Source organism: Protopterus annectens, chromosome 2.part2 (genome assembly GCF_019279795.1).
Source record: "Protopterus annectens isolate FY-2018-M chromosome 2.part2, PAN1.0, whole genome shotgun sequence".
Lineage (NCBI taxonomy): Eukaryota > Metazoa > Chordata > Ceratodontiformes > Protopteridae > Protopterus > Protopterus annectens.
In genome coordinates, this window is record NC_056730.1 from 1,130,884,129 (window position 1) to 1,130,911,817 (window position 27,689).

At 37.6% G+C, this 27,689-nt stretch overlaps 1 protein-coding gene across 2 annotated transcripts; it reads right to left on the bottom strand.

Annotated features, from left to right (window-relative positions):
* Positions 1-2,489: 2,489 nt before the first annotated feature.
* On the bottom strand, positions 2,490-21,264 carry KLF9 (Kruppel like factor 9). 2 transcript variants are annotated; one of them, XM_044064369.1, is made up of 2 exons: positions 20,142-21,264; positions 2,490-2,909 (listed from the first exon to the last, which is right to left on the bottom strand). In XM_044064369.1, exons 1-2 carry the CDS (start codon positions 20,596-20,598, stop codon positions 2,650-2,652), a joined length of 717 nt encoding a protein of 238 aa, XP_043920304.1. In that variant the 5' UTR covers positions 20,599-21,264; the 3' UTR covers positions 2,490-2,649. The 2 variants fall into 2 exon arrangements, with proteins under 2 accessions (XP_043920304.1, XP_043920305.1); XM_044064370.1 differs by lacking the exon at positions 2,490-2,909 and adding an exon at positions 2,967-12,443 and having other exon boundaries at positions 20,142-21,253.
* Positions 21,265-27,689: the final 6,425 nt, after the last annotated feature.

A 27,689-nucleotide genomic window follows, 5' to 3' on the forward strand; every position in this document is an offset into this window, starting at 1 on the left:
TGATGATGATGCCACAATAGGAGCAGAAAATGACTGATTTCAACAACTGGTTGCCTTTCTGGTGTCATTCTACGGAGATCCGTTATTATTAATTCTGGCTAGGCTTATAAATGCCTTTGGGCAGATAGCCTGGTACCTATAAAACCTATAAAATAAAGTAATATAACCTAATGAGTGGATATTACTTGAAAGGGTTGTACAGTATTAAGGCAGAAAAAGTCACATTACTTTATTATAGATCAAACTCAGGAGGGTCAATTATGATTTGTAAGTTAAAAAATACACATACATATATATATAATCCAGAAGTATCTAGATAGGAAACAGCCTTTGGGAGTATGGTCCTTGCTGAACACTGGAGTAGTAGTTCTGAGCTATTTGTCCACTCTCCAGGGGAATCCAGAAAACTGAAAACAATTGCTTGCAAATCCATGATAAACTATTTGGACAGCTATCCATTCAGTCATGGCTGGTTTCCTTCTTAGGCAATCCTTTTTTTCACTACAAGTAGATCTCTTTTGCTTCTGTGGGTGCTCAGTGCCCTGGAATCAACAAGATAAAATATACCTTTAGTTCCTTTACCGGAATGTGTTCATATAACAGTCCTTTATCATATATCCAAAACAGGCTCTTTCTCGGTGTTCAGATACAACTGTTAGCTGAGCAGCTCGGATGAAATTACTTGAACTGCTCAAAATGCTGAAAAATTAATGGATAACCGACTCCATATGTTTATCTCTGAATACATGCCTCTTGCCAAAAGGAAGAAAAACTGGGCATGTTTTGTTCTCAGCTGTGAGTTGACTCCAGCTGTAGCTGCCTGCACATAACTTTTTTAGTTTTTAAACCTTGATAAACCCAAGCCTGTATTTATATACCCATGTTTATTACTCAAAAATGTTTTTTTTTTTTTTGGGGGGGGGGGGGGTTTGATTTGTTAACATTCAGATTCCTCCAACGTCCTCCGAGTTTACTACTTTTTTGACCTCTTGACACTTTAATGCCTCAGAGAAATATTTATTTTATTTTTATTTATTTTACATTTGTTGACCGGGCTAGTCCAACTGGATATATTTCCATTTTCAGCAGAGGCCCGGGGAGAAAAGCTCCACATATAGACAAAAGGAGATACATCATGAGGACAAATGACATAATACACATTATTACCTATATCTAAAAACAGGAAAAAACAAGTGAAAGAACATGGAAAAGGAAATGTAATAAGTTAACCGAAAGAACAGCACTTAACTTTCTAGCGAATCTAAGTAACACAATGTTGAACATTCTAACATGTTTTAATACCAAGGAGGAAGTATAAGATTAAAGAAAGAGAAGCAACAATAGAGAGAGAGCAGATATAAATAGACATAATAATATAAGGTAGTTAGAGAGAGATTTAGGGCCATAAAGATGAACGATGACGAGGAGCAGTCTGTAAAGGTAGAAAAAAGAAAGGTAAGGGAGGAAGCAGAAGGAACAGACGAGTATATAATGTCCAGTTCACATGTCCAACTTTGGAATCTATATGAGTGGTGTCATTGGTCTGCATTCTTTTATAAAATGAAAACAGACACCAGTAGAGATAGCCAAGAGGCCTGTGTTCTCTACTAGAGAAGAATTGATTGACTCTATTTTCCAGCTCTCTAGACAGGTATTTCCCCTGCAAGTGGTTATATACACAATCAGAAAGTAGCACGGTTAATGCATAATAACACATAACAGAAAAAAATGGAAGTAATTCACAACAGTATACACAGTGGAATTAACAATAATATTGGTAATGCATATTTTATCTCAATGGCTTTACTCTGTACATCCCCAAATGTGAAATGCCCAAGAAAGGCCATTCACCCCCCACATGGGCAACTACAAGACTGTAACTACATCCAGGGTGGTGCAGGGACATATAAAGGTCCTAGTGACATCCCTAATCCGTTCCCCAGTGATCCAGCCCCATGTGGTTGCATTTTGTTTAATCAATTAACAGTGCCAACTTACCTGCATGTAATTTGTTCTTTATTTATTGTATCCTATATGTTTACTACAAGCTCAAGTTAAGAATGTTAAAGGGTCACTAATTCAAAAAAAAAATGTACATTTGAATAAAAATACATCTTGGCATTTAAAATTCAGTATATTCCTGCATCCATTGAAGCATAAGAACAGTAGGAAAACAGAAAGGGTGTAATATACTATACAAGCAGCTCTTTCATCCTATACATTAAAACTGGATGACCAACAACTTACATGTACCAGCTGTTCTGAAGATGTCTCTTTTTCTGTAAAGTAAACACGTGCCTTTAACTAGCAATGATCAGCTGATTTGTTTTGTTGACATGTCTGTAAAACGGAATAGTTACATTAATTACTAGCAGATAAAGCATAAGTACATTATATTTCTGAAACTTACATCCTTTAAAGTACATTATGTGAGCTGTGACCCTCCAACTCAAGTAGGCTGAGTCAGAAACGATATTGTGACATCAACAAAGGTTTAGTGGTAATGCTTTATTAGCACAGGCTTGAAATTAAATGCAATGTACTGCTAAAGTCGAGGTATGACTGAAATTGGGCACAATTATTTAGAAAGCACAAAGCACCCTCAAATAAAATCAGCAAGTATTCCTGACTGGTGTTTCAGCAGAAGAGCTAAGATTTGAACTGGAGTAGGGAAGTCAAGTTATCAGCAGCTGGGAACCCTGGATGAAACACTGCAGTAAATCCTCTATTAGATATGTTTGTCTTTGGAAAGATAAGTCCATTATGGACCAAGAAACAATGCTGTGGCACAACTTGCAATACCGCATTTTTGTGAAGTTTGACTGATGTGACAAGCAGAAAATGCATATCCATTAAAAGCCAAAGATAATGACTTGGCCATTTCCACAATGTGATATGTTCACAGCAAGCTGGCAAAGGAAAAAGAAAAGTGCACTCTTAAAAATTGCACTGATCAGTAAAATAAGTACATTTTTCTAATACAATTCATTTATTGAGGCATTCAAAAAACATACAAAAACACATTAGCTTCCATGTTTACAGATCTAAAGAAATTACAGTAACCAAAACCAAATAATTTACAAAGTATGTGAACAATGTACAAGAACAGTACAGTAAAGCAGTATAGAGGCAGTATGCTTATTGCAAAATTATTTACAGTCATACATTTGAAATTACTAAAATTGCTGTGTGTGAGCTAGTGGCTTTAAATCCAACAAAATGCATTATTTTTTTGCAAACACAATGACTACAGTATAAACCATTTTCTGAACTTGTGTAAGTATACATTACACATAACCTTAATGTATTTTTGTCACGGAAGTTATTTATTCAAAAGTAGATACTCCGCCACTACTGTTATGTGGCTATTAATACAACCTCAGATGTATTCTGTTGTAATTAGACATGTTTTCCTTAAGTTGTATTCTCCATAAAATAAGAAGTAAAAGAAAAAATCGTACATTCAAGATGGGGAAAAAACTCACAGTTTAGTGCTACTGTTCTCTTATAAAAAAAAACCTCTGACTTTGACTTTGTGGTTTACCAGGAACCACAGAAAACGTACAAAGAAAAATAACTATTTGGGGTGATATTTTCTAAACTGTACTACTGTTCAATCACAGTTATTTTCGGCTGGCACAATTTCACCTGAATTTAAATTCCCATGAAGCAGCCACGCCAAAAAGCAAATTGAATATTATATAATTATTGATCTGAGCATGGCAGTCCACAGGATGAATGTTATCTTGAGCTGTGTCCCAGTGGGCCACATGGAAAGTACTACACAGAACAGCTTAGAGGAGCTGCCAGCACACAAAGCAATAAGTATAATGGTTCATTGCCTAGAATAGAGAGGTTCTTATTAGTGTTCACATATATCTAAGGTCAAAATTCACAATTTTACATGTCCCCAAATCAATAATGCTGATCCTCACCATTTTTCCGGGATGAAATATTAAAAAAAGAACTGTATAACATAATGAAAAATCCTGTCTTCCAGCAAACAGAACTGTAGCAGAATATCAGAAAGTAAAATTACATGTGTCTGTCAGCATGTATGCAAAGAAGCCCCCCCCCCCCCCATTTTGGGGATGCCACTTCTAGTTACTCTTACTATGATCTCACATTACCTTAGCTATGAGTGCAATAGTTACATTCATGAATATCACACTCATCTCTACAGTTATACAACCTCAGCATGGAAATAATTAAGTAGTAAGGACAAGTACAGAAACATTCCCCACTACATCTCAGGGTGAAGGCAGTCTTGCTCCACTGTAAAAACAAGATGTCACACTGTATATTCTGTTTTGGGGTAAAATTTGAGGCAGAGTCAACAATTTGAAATGAGATTTTTAAAGTTTGCTGTTTGGCATCTTTAGCTACATAAAATGCAAAAGCCTTATCCTTGGATGCATACAGAGAACCCATGGTACCATATGTGATCAGCAAGAACCTGAATTTACAAACATTTATATATGTCCTAACCTCTTACAAGCAAGCAAGGAATGGGGTACATAATGTGGGCAAGTGCTTCTGAGGTTAGTTTCTATAACATATAGTTATTAAATGTGTGCTTTTTAGTGCAGTTAATTTCTATTACTGGCCTCTGTTAAACATAAAGAAGACTGCACAGACATCTGCATGTACAACCAGGCTATCTCTGAATAAAAATATCACTATGGCAAGCCTAAGATTTCAGACATTGATGTACCCATACTTGGTTAGCGCAGACTTTTATAACAACAGTATCTTGGCAAAGAAAGTTAGTTTTATTCTCCTTTGTTGAGCTTAGTAAATCACTGAAAACTGACGGAAAAATGATCACTCTCTGACGTCTACCTGTGCTGGTTTTAAACTCAACACCTTCTCCCTACTAACATCACAGGGCCTTGACTCCCTGATGATTCTGACTGTATTTGGGATTAAAACAACCTTGATTTTTAGTCTGTGCCATCTTCTTACAGAACAAACTATGAACAATGTATTCTTTACCAGTCAGGGGGAGACAAACCCTGCTTCTTGCTATAAGGGCAAAGCAGAGTTTATCTGATAGTTTAAAAGACTTGTTCACAGTTAAGTAAAGGTTGGTGTGAAATAAGCCCATCCTTCTTTGCTGTATGTACCATGCAAGTTACAAACTTTTTCTTCTAAAGTTGAAATGACACTTCCAGTTTGTAGAGGGTTCCATAACTCCAGTGAATGCAGACATACCTCCAGTCAGTCTGCACTGAAGCAGTCCTCTATGCATGACATTTTCTATATCAAACAGCATGACAGCACAGTTAGATTAATACACGATGCAATGAATAAGTAAAGAATACAGCTAAATCATGTATTAATAAGAAGGACTGGTGCTCTAGCCTTTATACTGACATTCTGATTTCAACTAGTGTCTCTTAAGTACGTCTGCATCCAAAACAGCAAACCAGTGTAGAGGGATAAAACTCTACAGCCCAGGCTTGAGTAGCAGTTTAAGTGAAAAGGATTGCAATGCCTGCAATGAAGATGTCTTTCATAATGCTTTGCAAGAGATATGTAATAGTGGGTATAGCCTCTCCAAATTATATATGATACAAGCACTGATAAGGACAAGTCAAACTGGAAAAAGTTCTGTAATAAAGCTTCCATAATTTGCTTTAAGGAATATGAGCCCCACAAAGGCATACACATCCTCTCATGTGATGCATAACAGACTCATAAAGTCTGGGGATAACCTTGTAAAAACAGACATTTTCAATGATTAAACTGTAAACCCCTCTATTAGGTGGACATGGTGAAGCTTGGGTGAAAATGTTTTCTTAAATATAGTTCTACAGTGGTAGGGCATGCTGTGTTGTAATTTTTTTTTTGTTTCTTAAAAATAAAAACGTTTTAACTAAGAATGAGGTTCCACAGGCTGCTGAATGCCATTCCCTCATGGGTCTTTCAGGAATATTCAAATAAGGGACTAACCTCTAACATTGTGGATTGGCTCTTTGTTTTTCCATCTCCCAGATTTTACTCCAATCAGATCCCCCTGGATCCTCCCATCAGTGTCTGTAACTGCCTTTAAATACTGACATGTTGAACATAAAGTACTGGAACAAGAACACTCATCCATCACCCTACTTAAGCGAATAAACTACTTGAAACCTCAACAAGGCATCTTTATTCCTCTCACAGGGAGGGCATGAGAGAGAGAGTCTCCTAGTTAAAGTGATTTTATCTGGACTAATCCTTCGTACTCATCCTGTCACCCTCTGGGTCACAGCTGGGTTACCAGACCTGACTCTAGCTTTCTGGACTACCTCTGTTCTCTTTCTGAATGTGGGGAGGGAAAATGTCTCCTTTCTCCAAGATACACCAACACAGGGATTCTTTAGGTTAAGAATGGGGTTGCATGGGGCAGATAGGTCTCATGTCTTAGGGCTCCTGCCCTCAAAAAAAAAAAGAGGAACTGCACTCTGAATTAATTTTTTTTCCTTAACTGGGGTGGAATTTGCAAATAAAATGCTATTTGCAGCTATAGCACAGAACTCAGCCATGCAGAAATCCAAAGGGTAGAGAACTTATCATGCTGTCAAGGTGATTCCCACTTGTAGGAAAAATAGCATCCTTTTACCATTGAACTCTGAGATTATAGCACAGCTGAACTACTATGTATTCAAGACAGGGGAGGTACCGTCTGTTGGCAACTTTAATATGCCAAATATTAACTGCAGTGTTATCAGCACTGCCTAACAAGGGGCATGCTTGAGACAACTAGTGTTAAAGCTAACTCAGAAAATGTCAGTCTTGGAACTGGTATAAAATGGGATGAGAAAGCATATCAAATCTTGAAGTGGACAGCCGTTTGGAAGAAAAAAAATCACTAAAAAGTGTATTTGCATCTACAAAACCAAAGACTTGAGCCAATGAAAAGTGGGAGTTCTGGACTTCAGATGGGTTGGCTTTAGAAAAAAAAAGATAGTATGAAGAAGAATGGCGGCACATTAAAGCTACATATGGAAAACAACACATCATTTTGTGAAACCAATATACCAATCAAAAAATAGGGGAAGACACTGTGGTTCTTAAATAAGATGGCATTGAAGATTAGAGTAATAATAGCACATGTAAGAAATATTGGATGCAGTAAAAGAATCATACAAAAACAATACCAATTAAAATGAAAGAATCATGAAAGGCTATCAGAAAAAATGTCCATAAGGGTGGAAAATTTTATTTTAATTACATCACACACATATTACATCTGTGTGTGTATATATATATATTAATTACTATTGGCATGCCGAAACCACATCAGTCGACAGTTTAAAATGTTGACTCTAAATGTGGAAATTGGGCGTGCCAAAAAGTAAACAAATCTGAAAATGAATACATCTACAACCATGCTTCGATATATTCGACATAGCAGCAGGTGACGTCATACACCACCTGCTATGAACATTAACTTACAGTCAATGGTAAATTAATTCTACTGTTTTGCAGGGAGGGGGTTATGCCCCCCTGCACCCCCATGTGGGGTGTGTGCCCCCTCTGCACATTATATATGCCAACTCTGAGATCGCACTTCATTGAGAAAATGAGCTAATTCCCTGTTCCTCACTGAACCATGATCCCCCTGCACAATGTCGAACACAGATGCTCTACTGACACTAGCTGTTCAGTGTAGTATAGTAGATCGATTTGGGTTTGACATTCTGCCCACTTGGAAACTGCAAGTCAACCATATGATGGTTGACTGATGCAGTTTCCAAGTTTTAATTGCAAACATATATATATATATATATATATATATATATATATATATATATGTAATGTGTATGTATTCAGGCATTGGAAAAGTAAATAGATGGATAATAAAGTATACTGAAATGGGTGTGGAGGGCATAATATGGTACAAATGAAAGATGTTAAACAAATACGCTTTAGTATTCATGAAAAAAGAAGCTTTAACAAACCAATAAAAGACAGGTCTTCAAACAAATGAAAAAAAAAATAAAATAAAGGTGCACAAGGCAAATAACTGAAAACAGATGAGATTTACCCCAGAAATCATTGTCAGAACTGGTAATGATTACCAACTAACCTTACTAAAGAGGGCAGCTGCAACTCCCATTCATAAGAATGGAAGCAAACTAAAGGCCCATAACTGTTGATCCATCAATGGGCACACTGCTGAAGAAACTAATTCTGGAATATTTGAAAACCATTGTGGTCCATCTTCGATCCCAGTAAAAGCAGGGACGTCATGCAAGAAAAATGACAAAAGTTATTTAACTGGATAACCACTACAGCAGAGCAGAAAGGGGCTACGGATGTTGTATTCAAGATCACATAAAGCATTAATGAATGAAACATAGAAAACTAAAGAGGGTTCTAGGATAAGCAACATAAGTAAAACAGAAATGAATCAATAATATGAAAAGATGATTATGGGTGGGATAAAAAGGTATATTTTAGCTACACTACAGAAAGTAATTAGGAAAAGGAATGCCTTTTTTGTTCATAATGGAAGCTAAGGAAATCCAGCAATTCCAAGATTATAACATCTTCACAAATTGAGAAAATATATGGAAACAATGTAAAACTATAAGGTGGGTGGCTCAGGGGTGACACAAGGAAGCCCCCCACCCCATAAAAAGGGCAGTTGAAGACTACATTACCCTTCTCATAAAGGTGGCAGGGTACAAAGTAGTAACACAAGTAAAGAATGGGTCAGACACAGCAACTGTTAGCATTAAATAGTAAAATAAACTTGGATGAATAGTACCATAGGTTTATACAGAAAGTACAGAACTTTGAGACTACAGTGACAAAATGGTCCTTATTTCCCAAAAAAAAAAAAAAAATATGCTTAGCAATTTCAAGTCAAATAGGAAAGGAAGGCTCACAGACTTGAAGGATGAATGGGGATTGCACAGTACAGTTAAAGTCTGCAATAAAAATTTTAAACAGATACCTGTAAAACATTTTGACAGTGTCAGACAAGGATAATGAAAAACAAAAAAATAAATGTCTACATTCTGTACATCGATCATTTAAAAAAAATGTAAAATGTGCATACTGAGCAAGACTTCTTGTTAACATGCTAATTACATTAAAAGAACTTCAAAAAGTGCTAAATAAAAAGGGAAATACTATTAGGAAAACCATTTCTCTGTTGTAAAAATACAGCTGATTATGATGGATTAGCAGATCACGACAGAGTTATTTTGTGTTTGAGAAACGTAATAAATAAAATGTCCTTTGAGAGGTGGATGACATTTATTCAGATTCAAAAGCAATAAACACACCTTGTTATGGTTCAGTATCTCACTCAAAATGCTTTGTAGTATATTGCACACACTTATCTGAAGTGGGTGAAAGAGAGATCCTTCCTGGTTATTTCATATTTATCCCCATGTGTAACCATTATTGCTAACATTCTAGCCAGAGAATACCAAAGAGTGATGATCAGCCAGTCAGAGTATTTCAAAATTACATGAATTTGTAGCCAATCATGAACTCTTTCATTAGGGTCTCCAAGCATAATCAGCCAACTAGAATCCAGCAATTTTAGTGTTCACACAGTCGATACAATTTTAAATGTACTGGTTACTTGTTGTTGTTGTTACTGGAAAAAAAAACTTGGTAAAATGAACGCTGTCTTCCCTACTGCTACAAGTTTTAGTAAGGTAAGAGGGTATATTTTTGGCACTTAGAATTTCCATTCCATTGTGTTAAAATGTGGTTGCGATAATCTGTGGTACTAATAACAGGATTTACGACCTCGCAATCTCACTGTAGCAAGAAAATCTGTAATAAACCCTAGTAGTATACTACAAAATGCTTATGCTGTCTTAGTTCTGGGAGGAAGAGGGCACATTCCAGTGTTTGGTTTCAATTAAAGATGATCACCAGCTACTACAAATAACTGGTAGTTGTTTCCTGAACAATCACAAACCAGCTTTACATTTTTGATTAATGCCTTGTACCTGTCATTTCTTTAAAGCATGACAAAAAAGCAAGTACCTTAAGTGCAAACAATGTTTTCTATAATGAAAATAAATGCTTGTTGGTTGGCCTGCAAAGTATTAAGCTGAACTCTCCAGTAAACAGAAACAGTTACATTGCAAACAGCACTTGAAAGAACAGGCCACCTTAAAGACCATGTTTAGCCTGATGAAGGCAACTATTAATCAGTGTAGAATTAAAACAATCTGTATTTATATTGTCACTGTTTTAAAATCTGCTGGGTACTCTTTATTGCAGGTCATGGCATATATAAAATGTGCAAGTATAGTGAACTGATTATTTGAGTGCAACAGAGAAAACAGACAAAATGCTTGTCATTCAGGCATGGGCCAGTAAGTGCTCACATTGAATGGCTTGTAGTAAATAAAAGAAAGAAATGAGTTTTTAAATAAACAAGTCACTCTAACAAAGCATGAATCAAAGACATTAGATATCACAGGGAACATTAAATCAGGCATGAAGATTATCCAGTTTCACCGTTCTACTGTATAGCTGTAATACTTGCCCAGTTCTGAACTGCTGAGTACTGAAAAGGGGGATCATAATGGGCAGATATTTAAACAGCAATGAAGGCCAAAATACATACACACTGCACATCAGGTGGCATATGTACACATTTGTGTGTGTGTGTGTGGATGTATGTGGGGGGGGGAGGTGGAACATTACACCAGGATTATAGATATGTGTAATAAGTAACTGAGCAGTTAGTATTAGGCTATGGCTGCTGACCACTGGGGAAGACATTTATAAAGCATATAAAAATGTTTAAACTTCAAAAAAATATGAGCTCTCTAAACTACCCAGAAGCAGATGTACAGAGTACAAACAACATCATCTACCAAGGATATCACTTGTCTGAGGCAATATTGTTAAAAATTAGAACTGGAAAGGTAAGACAATATGGCAAAGGAGAGAACAAAAAACACCAACACAAATGTTTAAAAACTGGAAGGAATCTTATTTTGGTATGGGCAATCTAGAGGCACTGACAGCCTCCTTCTGTAAACAGACCAGGATTTAGGTATCAGTTTAAATATAGTAGTTTTCAGTTTTTAATAATCAAAAGGCTAAGTGTACATTACATTTTTCAGAGGTAGAATGTTTCTGCTGCTTACCTAATACATGGTCTAGATAAGCAGTTTGAGTCACAAGTAAATATTAACAGCAATAAATATCTCTATAAATGGTGGAGTCACTTGCTACAACAAAATTTAGGCGTGTGCAATAACTTTTGGAAAGAGAGAAATCTTCACATTGCCAGATAGAGAAGTAATTTTCTAAACAAGTAAAATGGGCATTCACAATCGTAATGTTCTACCCTTGTCTGCTCTAAGCCATACACGATTTTGTTTAACACATCCGGTGTACTGTCAACTGTGCAATGACTTAAGAAGTAGAGGCCCAGATGATAAATCTGATCATTTATAAGTCAGGGAAGACACTGGCAGGTGAAGCTACTCCATTATTATTAATACTAAAAGCTTTAAAAATGCCGATCTCTGGAGCAAAACATCATCTTCATCCTTACATGTTCCTGTCTTACTCATTCCAAAGTAAAGATTCCAGGAAGTTTGAAACATCTGATTATATCTAACACTGCAGAGAACAAACCATTTCAAGTGTTGTCTGAAAAGTGATTTCTTCAGAAACATATAAGAAGTATAATTCAGAAATAATGCAACATTAAAATGTGTATGCTATTATTTTAAATATGAGTTTGCTTTAATTATTTACTGCTGTCCCTGTACAGCCACTTATGGACCCAGAAGAGGTACATTTTCCAGCTCTGTCTATAGTACGACTCCAAGTAGCTCAGAGCAGTATTTGTGACATGCCTGGTAGAACTTCATAAGGCAAATATGCAAACCTTTTAGAAGTATCTAATATTGTGTGCAGAAGCCTACTGTAAGCAAACTGGAAGGCCAAGATGCAGCTTGCCAAGATGTAGCTTTTCCCAGTGTGCTCTCTCGGAAGAATCATTACAGTCTCCATGGGCAGGATTCCAGTAGAAAGGAAGCACTGCAGTCTTGAAAGGTGCCAAGATTAAACTAAAAAAGAACACTGAAAGTCAGCTTGCACAGATCCACTTATGCAAAGTTAACTATATGACGAACATTTTTCATTTGCATTTCAGTGCTCAGCACAAACACACAATGATTACTCATAACTTGAATGTGGACACGCTCCTATTGCAGACAATTATTGGGCAGACTACGAAGAGGCAGTTGGTGACCTTTTGGATTTTTTGATCATACTTGGGTGAAAGTTGGGGTGTCGGCGAGCATGCTTTGTTAAGTGGTCACTCCTCATAAAGCGCTTCTCACAAAGAGGGCATAGGAACTGCTTCTCACCAGTATGGGTCCGGAAATGTCTAGTCAGTTCATCAGATCTAGAAAACTTTTTGTGGCAGTCAAACCACGTGCAAGGAAAGGGTCGCTCACCTGTTAAAAGAAATAAAATAAATAAAATTTTAAATTAAAGCAAAACAGAACCCCAACTGATTTTCAGTTCATATCCTACCAAAAGCTCATATAAAACCTAAAACTAGGTCAGCTACTATTTGCTACAGCTATTACTCTTCTTAATTAGAGGACTATTAACTTGATCTAAATTATGTGAAATGTAGCATAACACTCAATGGTGCGGATAAAATACCCACAACTCACACTTTTCACCTAATCTGAAGCACTGTACACTCCTCAGCTATGGCAATGTTACAAGTCTAGGACAGGAGCATTAGTGCTGTCTAGTTTAATCTGTAATACCACTGTCATAAGTATCACAATGCTGACTTTGAAGCAGCTGCAGATAGCCAGGATATCCAGTTCTACATCAGTAATAGCTGCTGCTTTTAAAATAATTTACTTGACTACATATGCCCAATTGAGTTGCAAAGGTATGATGATGTGAATGAATACAATATGTACAGTGAACCACAAGACCTCTTACAGTCACTTCAACAAGTAAAAAAATTAAAAAAAAACATTACATTTGTATTAAATCCTGTTTACGTAGTTTGACCCCAGTGTCATTCCCACCTACTGTCACCAACTGTGGTGAAATGGTTGTGTATTACTGAAAATAAAATATTAATGGAATGTTTTGAATACTAAGGGAAGTTCTGTGATATTCACTGCTATGAAGAGTCTTACCTCTTCATTTTTTGCTCTTCAGTGTTTCATGGCTTACCAACATAGTTACTAGTAAAATCACTACAACTCTTTCAGTAAATTTTCAAGGCATAAAAAAGTAATGTGCCATGGCAATGTATGCTCTGTATTAAAACTTTTGTTAGAAACTTAAATAAATACACTTGTGCTTCTATCTCAGTCTGCTACATAGTACTAACGTCCCCACAGTACTTTATGCTTCTCCTTCACATGACATACTTGGGACTACCCTTTTCCTTTAATTAGCTAATAATGGAAACACCATGCAGTGTTCACAATTTTTCATTGGGTCACACTGACTTGCTAGCTGCAAGCATCTAAACAGGGCTTCATGGATCAGCTTTCTTGTTTCACCAAGAAAAGTGGCTTAACTTGTTAATATTACGACAGTGCACAAATAGCTACCATCCAGTACTCACTGGTAAAATGGACTTAAATGATTGCCATGTTCAAACACTGAAAAAACATTTCCTTTGTTAATATTTTACACAACAGTAATGCCCTGCAGCACTAGAAACAATTAATAAAATGTATTTTATCATCACCATTTTCTAAATCACTCGTCCTCTGAGGATTGCAGTTGTAATGAACAGGGTACACTAGAATCCCCTTTCCCCAGCAATAAACTCCATCATCCTGTGGGACACTGGTCATTACCAGACAAGATGACATACATAACCCATCCAGATCTTCTCAGTGCACCATGGGTTCCCTTCCCAACAGGCTATGCCTACCACACCTCCCATGGGTGCAGCCCAAAGGACATTCTCAAAAGGTGCCCAACACATCCCCACTGAGTCTTGGCAATGTGGAGTTGCAGCACTAGTGCTATGGGTCCCTCCCAAATTTCTGAGTGCATTATGTCACGCAGACTGAGCACAGCTAGACTGTGAAAGACTGCTACTTGTATTCAAGACCTCAGTCTAGTGGTCAGCACTCACACATCATAACTGCAGAGTAAACCTCATCCTCTTACTTCAAGTTCCAATTTCTACTACTAAAAATCACATTTAGTTAATCAAGCAGACTGTACCTGTTACCCTCGGGTCACATCACTTAAGTCTACTTTAACTCTTCTGCACGCTATCTCAACCGCTGAGATCCTTTGCTCCTTTCCACATCTCTTCATAGGTATGAACTAGCCTAATGACCATTTTAAGCCTAGATATGCATTCCAAATCTCTGACAAGTTCTGGTATTCTTGATAACTGTAAGGAGGTGCTTGGGAGATAAATATTTACAGGCAGGGGCCTGGGAAATTAACTATTTACAGGCTGCCTGTGTCCATTTTAGACACGGGCGCCAAACCAGATGTGAATTTCCTGTTCCATAGCCAATTGTCCAAGTTACAGCTGAATTGGGTTAAGGATAAATTCTGCTTCACATGGATGGATGGGGAGCCTGTTCCAGAGAAGGGGTAGTCTCTGGAATACATACTTGTCTCTCGAGCAGAACCTAATTATATCACAGACAGGGTTTAAGACTTTAGAAGTGGTAATTGTGGTGCTGTTTGTTTTGTGGACATGCAGGCAGTCCACCAGGGTGGGGTCTGACAATGCCTTGTTTGACAGGCATAGATATCCCCTCAACAGCCTGTAGGAAAGAGAATACAGGGATAGGGCCTTGAGGTGGTCTGCACAGAACATGTTACTTATGTCTTGTATTCTTTTAGTAAGGAACCTCTGTGGACACTCCAATTGTTGGATGTGCCTGGTTAGATACATACCAAAGGGGGCACTGTATTCAATGATAGGACTGATGAATGCTGAATACAGTGGAACAATGATCACTTTGCACCTAGATGCCATACCTTTGTTTATATGTTGCACAACAAATAATGATTTCCTCACTACTGTCGACTTGTGATAGTCAAAGGCTAGATTACTGTCTATATTTGTCCCCAAGTCTCTGACTATTGAGTTAACTCTTGAGGGTATGTTGTCAATATGACAGTTAACAGGAGTGGAAGACTTCCCAAAGGCTGCTACTATGCATTTTGTGGCATTTAGTTTTAGTCAATGGCTTTGGCACCAGTTATTTGTCTGTGCCACTTGTGTTGATTGAGGGGTTCTATGATTGCTCCTAATCTGCAATCATCTGCAAGTGTAGTCAGTCAGAGGCCACTTACATTGGCCTTGATTTCAGAGAAGTAAATACCAAAAAGAAGTGGTCCCAGGACCAGTCCCTGAGGGACTCCATTTGTGACTGGCCTCATTGTAAAGGTGGACTCCCCAATTCTGTCTTCCTGGGTCCTGTCTGTGAGACATATGGATATCCACTGGGTGACATAAGGGTTTATACCTAACCTCTTGAGTTTCTCAACAATGCCAGAGTGGGATATTGTATCAAGTGCCTTGGCCAGGTCAAGGTAGGCAGTGTAAACCCTTTTGCCCTCATCCATTTCCTTTGTGACCTTCTCAAAGACGTCCGCCAGGTTGAGTAGGCATGACCTGCCTTGACAAAACCAAATCAGGATGTGTCCATTGTCTGGAGGTGTCTGTATCATTACTGATCATTTTCATCACCTCTAATTTATTTTACTCTGATTTCCCAAATGTCTTGAAACTTTGTACATATTATAAAATTAATACATTGGACTTGCTATGTATCCAAAGCATTACTCTACTTTTGTACTGTTTTACTGTCACGTGTGCATTATTGTACTCTTGTCTTTTTGTATGTATGGTCAGTTTTTTACCCTAGGCTGAGACTAAAATTGATTGGAAGTGATCAGTACTAAACCCTGGTAAACAAATTAAAATAAATAAACAGCTACACCCTATTAGTCACATCTAATTTTTTCAGTACAGTGTGGCATGGTGCCTAAAGGACTGCTGTCACTGCAGAAATTTGCTGGTTAATCTCACATCTATGAACAAGACCCCTAGCTTATTATACTCAACCTTCAGCAGCTGTTCCTCCTTCACCTGGAGAAAGGACTCCACTTTTTTCAAGGGAAAATCAGATTCCCAATTTGGAGGTGCAGATATGAATTACTCCTCTGCATTCTGGAGATCACAATCATTTAAGACGAAGAGAACACCACCAAATGAGGGGGAAAAAGAATTTACAATCCTTCTGTGACCATCCCCATCCTGGATACTCTACAGCTCTTGGCAGACCCTTGATATCCTGTCTAAGAAAATCACCAAAGTGAGGGAAGACAAAACATACTTGTTGGCAGAGTCCTGCATCCACCTGAAAATATTTCACTTAACTCCAAGAATGCAGGTACAGCTCACAGTTTGATGAGGTCATGATGAATGGCTTTTAGATATCTTCAAAGAGGTTCTGGCAAAACTAGTGAGCAGCCCTGGAAGTGTGTGTGTGGTTAACATGGATGCAGAAATGCTGACATTAACTGGGAACATTATTGAGACGTGGAAGGAACACTTTGAGGACCTCCTGAATTTACTGAAGTTTTATCTTGCTTTAATCCCTAATGATCAGATGGTATGCAGACATGCAAACAATATTTTGTTTTTCTGTTAAACCTTCTGTTCCTCTCAGTGCACTACTCTATGCTCCCAGAAAATGAAATTTTAGTACCATACCCTTTCATGAAGGAACTTTTTATTTCATTTAGGATGGGGGCACTCAGAATTACTCTTTACTATCAATCTCTATTCGGTGTGCCATCCACTTTTTTCACCCAATGAACTCTCTGGTCTTTTTCTTTTATACATGCTATAATGAACCTTTCTCCTTCAGCTTTTAAAAAACAGTGCTTAAATTATATTTGGAATATAATTGCTACAGGAGTTGCCCTTGGATTCCAAATTAAATTATGAGGACCATAATTATAATACTTGGTATACTGAGACTGTTAAGCGTGAATATGAGAAACTTAAGTCCAAGGCTGAGGTACACTGAAGTATCTCCCCATTCAGAACTGCACTGATCTTTCAGGATTGCTGCATTTCTTGTGCAGTCCCCCCCCCCCCCCCCAAAAGTTGCAGACCTCACAATTATGGGTTAACACTTCTGATGGGGAGCCTCTGTCCTCCATTCCATGGCATCAGATTTTTCTGTCACTTAGCTTCAGATACTAGTGTCATTATGAAGTTAAACAGCTGTGAAACCCCTAAAACTCAACAATATTATGGTACCAGTGAGAGGGAAAGAAAGCAGCTCTGAATATGAATCCTCAAACACTCTAGAAGTTTAGGACTGCAGTGGGAGGGAGAGAAGAAGAGCTATACTGCACTTGGTCTTAGCCAGCCTTGTGTGGGCTTCTCCTAGGTTAAACACCTTAAAATGTAATGTATGGTATGACATACAACCAACAGAGACAAATTCCTAAATAAAGTATTAGAGGATGTCATCTAAACCAATGTGCTGTGCACTTGAAACAACTGAAAATCACAGAATTGCCACAGAAGGGGATCAAGGGCTATGCTGTACTTTAGTTAACTGTGGCAGTGAATGGATCAATATGTGAGGAGGAAATGCACTCTGGGAACAGGAACTACTGTATGTAGGGTATAGTTGTACTTTAAGACATAGCAAATACTGTAGTTCCCAAAGGTTAAAACCTGAGATTACCAAATGGGTTCAGAGATACTGCAACATAGGTACTGACAGGAAACAGACTGAATAATTAAAACATTATTTACTTATATATAGATCCTTGGATTGCAGTAAAGGGAAAGCAAAAATATTTTGTGTTCACACATACCCTGACATAAGAGTGTACTGCTAATCAAATCAGGCCATAATTACCAGCTTATAACATTAATGGAATGTTTGCACTGTCTAAACAATTCACAGACTTAATGCTGCCTCACTCATGATTGCAACCCTTCCCTCACAGTTTTTAGTCTGTTGTGTCTCTTGTCTTAGTTACTTACTTCATTTATAAAACTGTTATCTTCCTAAAAATGTACTTTTTCTCATATTTCACTGGAGCTGCCTTTCATTCTTAGGAGCTCTGTGAATCAGGTACAAACAAGAGTTTGGCAGCATTCTAGAGTTGTACATAAGCTCTATGTTGCAAGCAGTTGACATTTTCTGAGAGGTAATTAGAATGTTGATCACGAGTAGAAACTTGTATTGCTCCACTAGCTAAAATATAATAAAGTTTTAGACTACCAAATAGCTTTCTTTAACCCTGTAAACCCATGCTTCAGAACACAGAATGTAAGCAGAATGCAAATAGTGACTGAGAAATGTAACTGAGAGGCTACTACACTTATCATTAGCAGTGTTGGTTACCAAGCAAAAAACTAGTTTGGGCCCTTCAAGTAAAAAGTAAAAAATACCTCACTTTGCAGTATAAACATTAAATCAGGCTCTAGCACTACTAATACTTCTGGGATGGGCAGTGGATCTTAGTAGCACCAGCACTATCCACCATTGCATGAATTCACTGACCTCCACCTAGGTGAACAGTTAATATCTGGAAATGCAGCTAATGTGTGTAAGCTGTATAGAACATGTATTTCCTATGTCTTTGTATTTTCAAAACTACCTCTACTCTAACAAACATCCACATGAGGAATTCTTCAGTTTAATCACTGTAAATCATAACAGTTCAAAAAATTGTTGCTGTTTGCCACTAATAGCTCATCTGTCTGTTTTAATGTCAAATGGATTTCATCTGCAACTCCCTCCCCTCGTAACAGACTGAAAATATGAAATAGCTGTCTAGTGACAGCCTTTTTTCTGATCAAGACTGAACACAAGTTGCAATTTGTACATTACTATCTGTATTATTTGAATTGTTTACTTTTAATATCCCAGACAGTAGTTGCTATATATTAATTATTTAAAATGTACAGCTGATGCTGTGTGTACTACACTCAACTCTATAGAGGTATGCACAGCTATCTTTACAGACTCTGTGCCACAAACAAGTCTGAAAGAGAAATATACTTGTCACATTTCCGTGCAAGAATCACAGGGGGAAAAAACACAACTTGGTCTGCATTTAGGGCCAGAAGCTCTTTATTAGCATTGCTTTCCTTCTGTACAGAATCATTCAACTATTTTTGCAGCCACATCAAAAAGGCTGTCTTCTGTAACAGAAAATTGTTCTGTGGTAAGCCTTATGCAGATCACTTCTGAATCATATCCACCTGTTTATTGAAAAGCTGTATACGTACACTACTATATCATGACGCATATATCTCTGCAGACTTTACTAACGGGTACATAATGTCTTTTCAGCACAACTACACATCTGCCCACAGCAAAGAAAGGAAGCGCTTTATAACTTCTGAAGTGTCAACACCCACCACACTTCTTACCCAGGCTATGACAAATCTGACCTCAATCCACACCACACCCCCTCAATTTAAAAAAAAAAAAAGCAGCAAAACCACACACACCCATCCTGTGACAAATCCTAACTCAGCCCTGTAACTATTCTCCACCCTTTCAAAACACAGCTGAAGAACTACACGCCTACTCTTTAGGAAAACCAACAGAAAGGCTGGAGTTGCAAAACCAATGGGCGGGGAATATGAACCTGGTTCAGTAATGCCAATCTTCATATGCTCCTCAATCCAGCATGTTCCCTGCCTGCACAGAAAGAAGTACCTCTGCAACAAAGAAGAGGTTGGAGTACCCCAACATGTAGATGCTTCTCTCAAAACAGTAATGTAAAAACCCCATCTAAGTATCAAATATTATAAGTAATCAAAGCAGATGATTTTATGCATCTCTGAACCCAACATGTATAGTGATATTTCCATAGTAAAACAAGATAGTTTATTTACTATTATAGCACGAATGCTTTGCTGATATGCGACAATAAAGTAGACTTAGGCTCAAAGACATAAAATATCATTTCAGACTGTTGACGTTTTTAGAGGCAGGTATGTGGCACTTAAGCCACTGGGAATATATTGCAGATGACAGCATCAACCTGGAAGGGAACATGCCCACCACTTATTCATGTTAATAATGTGTTACTAAGATTACAGCCATTAAAAAACTCTGGATAAATCAAACCGTAAAATTACTAACCTGTATGCACTCTGCAGTGTGCTTTCAAGTGAGAAGATTTGCCATATACCTTTCCACACCCACTAAATGGGCACCTATGTCTCCTCTCTGAAGACAGCCTTACTTTTCTGTTACGCGCCAAGGCTGTAGATGTGGAGTCTTCACCAAAGTCACAGTTGCCATCAGAACTCTGAGAAGTATCAGCTCCACATACAGGGATCACATCACTTTCTCCGTGTTCTTCAGCTGAAACGTCCACGTTATGTTCCCGGGTACCATTATGTGGTGTGTATTTGTTTAATTCAAGTAAACTTTTTGCGATGGCAAGTATAGTACAGTAGTCTTTCCACGCATCCCTGGGATCTCTCCCCTCTTTTGACACGTCCTTATTTTCCTGGTTACTGTGCTCTATTGAGCCGTTAGAAAACATAACTAAACACTGGGCAGCATATACATCCATGGAAGCAACTGCTGACATTGTCTTTTTCGAGGTGATGACAACCCAAAAGGAATCAGTGGTCCTCTGTTTTCAAGACGCCTGGTGATGCTGACCCACCTGTCCACTACACACGTGCTGGTACTGCGCGTTTACTGGAAGCCAGCATTATAAACCAAATATCTCAAGAAACAACAGCTAGTTAAATTTGGGTGGTTGCTAAACAACCCAACTTCCCAGAAAGAAGCTTTTTTGTCACGCCCGATATTGGATACTTTGTCCCTTCCACCCAACACCTCACCCTTGTGTAGCTACAGCAGTATTTGGTGACAATGCTATTAAACAATTTCCCAGTTTTTACGTGGTCACCAACAATTGCGCATAGCCTTTTGTACCATCCAGATAAAGACTGTGCTCATGGCAAACCTACTACATCCAGCCTAGATTGTGCTTTCCTATCACCTCTGTCTTGAGTCTTCTCTAAACCCTGAGTAATCCACATGCTTCTACTTGTACAGTCCCAGAGCGGTGCGGCGTTCTCTTGCATGACAACAGTTTCGCGGAATTCCGGAGCGTCACACACACATCGGACTCCGGTTGGACGGGATGAGTCCTGTAATTAATTCTATGGGGAGAATGGTAACCCCTCTCTGTTTACCTTCTCAGCAAAGCGCTAGGATACAGAGTAGAGAAGCGTACGTTTCTAGCAATTACCGTTCTGACTTGACTTGGAGGCGCGGTTAACAGAAGGCCAATACACCAATACGAGTAGACTATTCACCATACGGCTCTGCCTTCATTTTTCTGCTGTTGCTTAAAATGGCAATGACAAAGCAAACACTAAAGCTAAACTATTTTCTTATCTTCGTTAGCTTAAATTTAGGGCGTATGTTTCATTTGTATGCATTGCTTGCTATTACAGTGGCCCGTCTTATTCGCACTAACATAAGACAATACAAATACGGTCATGGGCCCACACTTAACAACATGGTAGGATTTGGTTAAAATCTAGAACAGTAAAATGCATGTTGTATAAGTCCAGAGAGGGCGCATCAAGATAGGAAGTAGCATATGGGAGGTGTACTGAAGAGCTTTGATTCTCTGTAAAACTGAGAAATAAGAGGGAGGTAGCAGGGGTGTGTAGCCCACAATGCATTAATTTTAGTTGTATTTATCCAATCACGCGCTTACTTCCTGTTCCCATATTTACTGACAGTGTTGTAGTAGTATGCTCCCTAATTATAAAATAAAAGCTGCAACACCTATACTAAAATTCTTACATAAGAAGTATTTAATTATGTGCAATTAGTACTGCAAGCATGCATCACTTAGGACACATGTACCATCTTTTCTTACTTCTACCTATTTTATTTCATTTATGCGTTTAAAGGTAAAGCAGTTGATACCACCTCCAATCAACAATTATTTGTACATTTTGCAGGGTCCCTGGCAGAAAGGGATGCGTCTCTGACTATGACCCAGCTGACCTGGGTTGGTGATCCACATATTGTAAGAGTTGAGAGGGAACTAGGCAAGTGAAGTGGTATACCCTACTTTCTTCTCCTGGAGGAGGGTTGAGGATGTGTGTCCCAGGATGTTCATTCTGCCTACAGTCCCCATTGCAGGCTGGAGGTGGACACGGGCATCTACATCAAGGAGGAGTGTGGTTGCGGTGGGTAGCTTCACTTGTGGATGTGAGGTGATAATCCCTTCCACCACCCCATTGCATTCCCAATCCATGGAATCTTGTGGGTAAGCACAGGAAACAAGTAGAATTTAAAATGAAAATAACTTTTTGATAACTGTCTGGATCATGGCCACAGCATGCTCTTGACAAATAAAGGGAAACAGATGAGGGATAGTAGCAGTGGCGGTCATACCTCTCAACCTCTTAGAGCAAGAAATCTGGAAAAAAGGTAATGGGGATAAAGACCCCAAAATAAGGACACTTTTTAAATATTGTTTTTACAAATTCAGAAAGTTGATAGAATAACAGATTTTGCATTAGCATGAATTTTTTGAAAGATGTGAAGTCTGAAACTCAAATGTGTGCCATTATTTTTTGACTTCAGTCCTCGATGATTTGCTAGTGGTTTGAGAAACAGACCAAAAATCTGAGGCAAAAATCTGGAGATCCTGTGAAAATTTGGAGAGTTGAGGTATGGTAGTGGTGGATTTGATGGTCAATAGGTGTAGACGTAAAAAATATATTTAAAACAAAAATTATTTGTACACATTGATTTGCATAGTATATGCTTGATTACGCCAAGTACCTTTTGTACTCCAAAAGGTATATGACCCTCCTGCATTATATACTTCACCCTTCCAGCCTAAAAGTGCAGAGTTTAAGATCATACCATGGCTCAGCTTTTCAAGATGGCATTGAGTCAAGCAGGAAAACTTTCTTTGACTTTTTTTACAAGTAATATGCAATGATCTTCAATATTACAAAGTTATTAAAATCATGTATACCAGGAAGTAGTGTCACATCCTTATCTTGGTTTCATATACTTATGAATTTTGCTGTTTAGTTTATTTGGCAGTGTTACTTTGATGTATGATTTTCATCACCATTTGACATTCAAGCCTTGAAATGAGCCATGTAAAATTCTATGGATGTACACTCTTCTAAACCTTCACCAGCTCTTATGCCTGAAAAGGTGACTAAGCCAACTAATCTGAGGTTCCAGTTTATTTAGAAGGAAACAAAAAACAAAAAGAAAGAAAGGAAGAAGTTCACAACAAATAACAGGGAAGAAAAAGAAACTGATTAATGACTGTAAAGGAAAGAGAATACGTTGTAAAAAGGACACTGCTTTGTTATGTAACACACAGGTTACAGGGAATGATGATATTTTTCTATCAGAAAACCTTCAGTCTACAGAAGAAGGCATCATTTTTCCAACAGAGAAGGTAGAAAAAAGAGACAAGAGGCAGGTGAAAAGGAAGAAATCAGAATTGAACATGGAAGGATTGAAGAACATTACTATTAGAAAAAAGAAGAGAAAGACAAATGTTGACTGCATGGCTCAAGCTGTGGATTTACAATACCAGCTGGATGAGAATGTAATACACAATGAAAACAGTGGGATTAATAAAACTAATGGTGATGAAGAGCTATCCTTCGTAACAATTGATAGAGCAGATATTACTGCATTAGAAGCTGAAGATTCTTCAGAGCTGCCCAGCAAAGATATTCTTGTAATTAGAGATTCAGTTATTAGAGGAACTGATACTTATATTTGCAGAAAAAATAATGAACATTGATATTGCTATGCTTGCCAGGAGCAAAATTAGAAGATGAGAGATAAGCCTTGGAACACCTTAATGTAAGGAAGTACCGATCCATTTTTATTCATGTTGGTACAAATTATGTCATCCGCAAGGATTCTCTGACTGACGTCCCTTTTTGATAGTATAGCTTGTACTGGTGTTGGGATGTATTTTTCACAAATCACCTATAGAAAGGATAGTGAGCCGCGGTGGTGCAGCGGTAGCATTGTTGCCTCACAGCAAGAGGTTCTCCCGTTCAATTCTCGAATAGAGTGCGGGGAGTGCCTTTTGTGTGGAGTCTGCATGTCCTCCCCGCGGTTGGGTGGGTGTCTGAAAGACATGCTTAAATGGGCTTGCCTTCATTGAAGGTTGAACGTCAAGCTGGCACCTTGGCATTCATGAAAATCTACTGCCAATCATTAGCGGGCCGGAGTTCCGCTGTGGCGACCCCTAACTAAGAAAAGCCAAAAGACAACAACAACAATCTATAGAAAGGATAGTCAGGTCACTGTGAATGAAACTATTGTTTTGGGTAAATACCTACATGAAAAAAATGTCCTGTTTTAAAAAAATGGAAATGTGTTGAGCATCCAAGCTTAGTTTTGGGTACGCATGTGTTCAGACATGATGGCATGCATTTGTCAAGCTCAGGGAAGAGAATTTTTGCAGGAGATATTTTACAGTATATTTGACAAATGCCTATACAGTATATTTGACAAATGCCTATGCAGGATATTTGCCAGGTCAAAAATTTAACAGTTCACAGATAGCAACATTTGATGCATCTCTGATGGTTGTTAATGCTAGGAGCATTAATAATAAAGTTTTTTTACTTGAAAATGTTCTACGTTTCCACAAGATTGTTGTTGTTATTGTTTGTGAAACATGGTTAAAGAACAATGACTGGAAACCAATTCTATCAGGGTATAAATGTTTTTACTGTAACAGATATTCTAACAAAAAATCCGGTGCAGGTGTTATGGTAGAGATTAAATATAGTTATGAGACCTGTGATTATTACATGTTAAATGATAACACCAACAGTATAGACTGTGCAACTGTGACAATAAAGACAACCCTGGAACATATAACAGTCATTGGAATGTATAGACCACCAAAGTCAAGTGCAGGTGAACTGGAGGAATTCATACATTTCTTGCATGAAACACAGGAGGGAAGAATAATATTAGCTGGGGACTTAAATTTACCAGAAACAGACTGGAATAACATTGATTCAACAACATTAGTAAGAAATTTATTCACAACATATATTCAGGAACAAGAATTGCTGCAGATTGTAAAAATAAAACCTACCAGGGGATGGAACATACTAGACATTGTTTGTGTTCCTAAAGAAATTACTGTTACTTCAAGTCAAGTTTTACCACCATTGATGTGCAGTGATCATGGAGTTATAAAGATGAATTTGTTGCTAGATAATTCTGCCAAACTGAAATATAAACCAATGCACAGAAGGTTAATTACAGATTATACATAAGCAAACAGTCACTATGTAAAACTAACTCAAGTGAGGTGTTCGTGGAAAAACTACAGATGTAATGTGGACATTTTTGAAAGAGAAATTGTTTGAGGGCAAAAAATCAAAAAAATGTTTAACATCAAGATCTAGGCATACAACATTGGGAAAAAATATATGAAATGGAAGAGATGTCGAACTACAACTTTGAAAACTGAAATAAACAAGCTGGACAAACAGATTAAGCATAGTGTGAGACAAGATCAAGAAAAAAATGAAGAAAAGTTATATAAAAATATTGAGCATAATAGGAAATCTTTTTATAGATACATAAGATGTGGAAGGAGCAAAGCTGCACAAACTGATAAACTGTGTGCAGATTCTAAAATTTATTCTCAGACACAACATATAATAGATATAGTTACAAAATCTTATGCAAAACTGTTTGGCTCCACAAAAGGGAAAATACGTTGTCCTAGTGACATCCAAGTAACCCCAGCCTCAGATACTGGAATCAAATTAGATTATATTGAAAAACAACTGCGCAAACTGGATCCAAACAAAGCACAGTGAGGAGACAGAATTAGTAATGACCTGAGAACACTTCAGCAAGAACTTATGGTACCATTATATCTATTATTCACTAGGTCATATAAATATGAGAAGATTCCTCAAGATTGAAGACATGCACTTATTAAACCTGTCTTCAAGGGAACGGGGAGTAGGACAAACCCAGAGTCATATAGACCCTCAAATCTACTTTCATGTTGTGGAAAAATAATGGAGAAGGTAATACTGGATAAGTTATTGTCAGAAATGGATAGGTTGGGACTTGAAACCATATATCAGCATGTATATGTTGAAAACAGATCTATTACCACCTGCAACATGATGTTTTATAACAATATAATAGCTATGAATGAAAAATTGTGCTGTGGTGTAATTTATATAGATTTAACTTCAGCATTTGACAGAGACATACACAAAACACTGATCAATAAATTAGAATAACTAGGTATTGATGTACTCTTGATAAGATGGATAGCTGCATGGCTTACAAATAGGACATGGCAAGTATCATACACCAACTGGACAGGTGAAATCCTTGGTTACAGTCAGGTTGTCCCACAGGGCTCTGTCCTAGGCTCTTACTTGTTTAGATTCTATCTTTACTAAGATAACTGTTTCATCTGAGGTGTTCTACTGTCTATATGCAGATGACCTGAAATTGGGTAAACTGATTACATGTGTTACAGATATGGCATGTCTGCAAAATAACTTGACTAAACTGACCATTTGGGCATAGGAGAATAATATGCTGATAAATACATCAAAACCTAAGCATATGAGATTTGGGAAAATATAAACTGAAAGGTGAATATTAAATACAGCACGCAGTTATTGAAACTGTAGACTCAATTAAGGACCTTGGTGTATGGATAGCTTCAGCTATGAGTTTTTCTACGTGTCAACCAATTGGTTAATGATAGTTATAGAATTATAGGTGGCATCAAAAGATTTATAAATTCTAGGAAATCAAAAATGATGAAGTCATTGTTTGTTAGTTACATTAGGCCCAAACTTGAGTATGGAATAACAATATGGAAATCCTATACGAAAATAAGCATGAGTAAACTGGAAAGAGTACAGCAGAACTATACCGAGGGCATCCATGGATGTGAAAATTTAACTTATTATGAAAGACTAAAATATCTGAATTTGTACAGTATCTCTTACAGATATCAAAGAGGAGATCCTATTCAAGTATATAGGGCATTTAGAGACAACTACCTTTGGGAATGTTTGGAATTATCAAAAAGTACTAGAGAATCATCAGTCAGCCTATGTATAAGACTCTGTAGGAATAAGAAGTGTACTAATTGGTTCTCTGACATGGCACAGATTGCCAAATTACATTAAAGCAAGTACTAGTTTAGATATTTTTAAGAACATCCTGGATGCTTAGTATGGGAACAAGTGTTATGGTATTTTGGCAAGCTGGAAGGGCTTTTAATGCCAGAGCTTGAAGTATTTGTATGTATGTATATATGTAAGCCAAAGTGTTTAAAAATGAAGGAACTTTGTTCAGAGTCTGAAAGTAATAATTATTCTAAAAAAGTCTAAGATGGATGCGCCATTACCATGCAATATCTCAAAGAAACTGTCTTATCGTTACAAAGAAAAACATAATAAAGATGTTACTGAAATCTGTGGTGGAAAAAATGTGCCCTTCAACTTCCTTAAGAGATGAGACCAGTCAGAAGCAGGCAGCTCTACGTTAGAGACTTGTCTAATACTAGCAAAACACAGACCTAGAACACCTCTATGGATACATACAAATTCATAACTGAAGTGCTTGATTTAGAAATCATAATCAGTATTG

Coding starts and splice junctions, on each gene's coding strand:
- KLF9 (XM_044064369.1), bottom strand. CDS start 20,598: ATGTCAGCAGTTGCTTCCATGGATGTATATGCTGCCCAGTGTTTAGTT. Junction 2,910..20,141: donor ACACTGCAGAGTGCATACAG/GTTAGTAATTTT, acceptor TTCCTTTGCCAG/CTTGCTGTGAACATATCACA.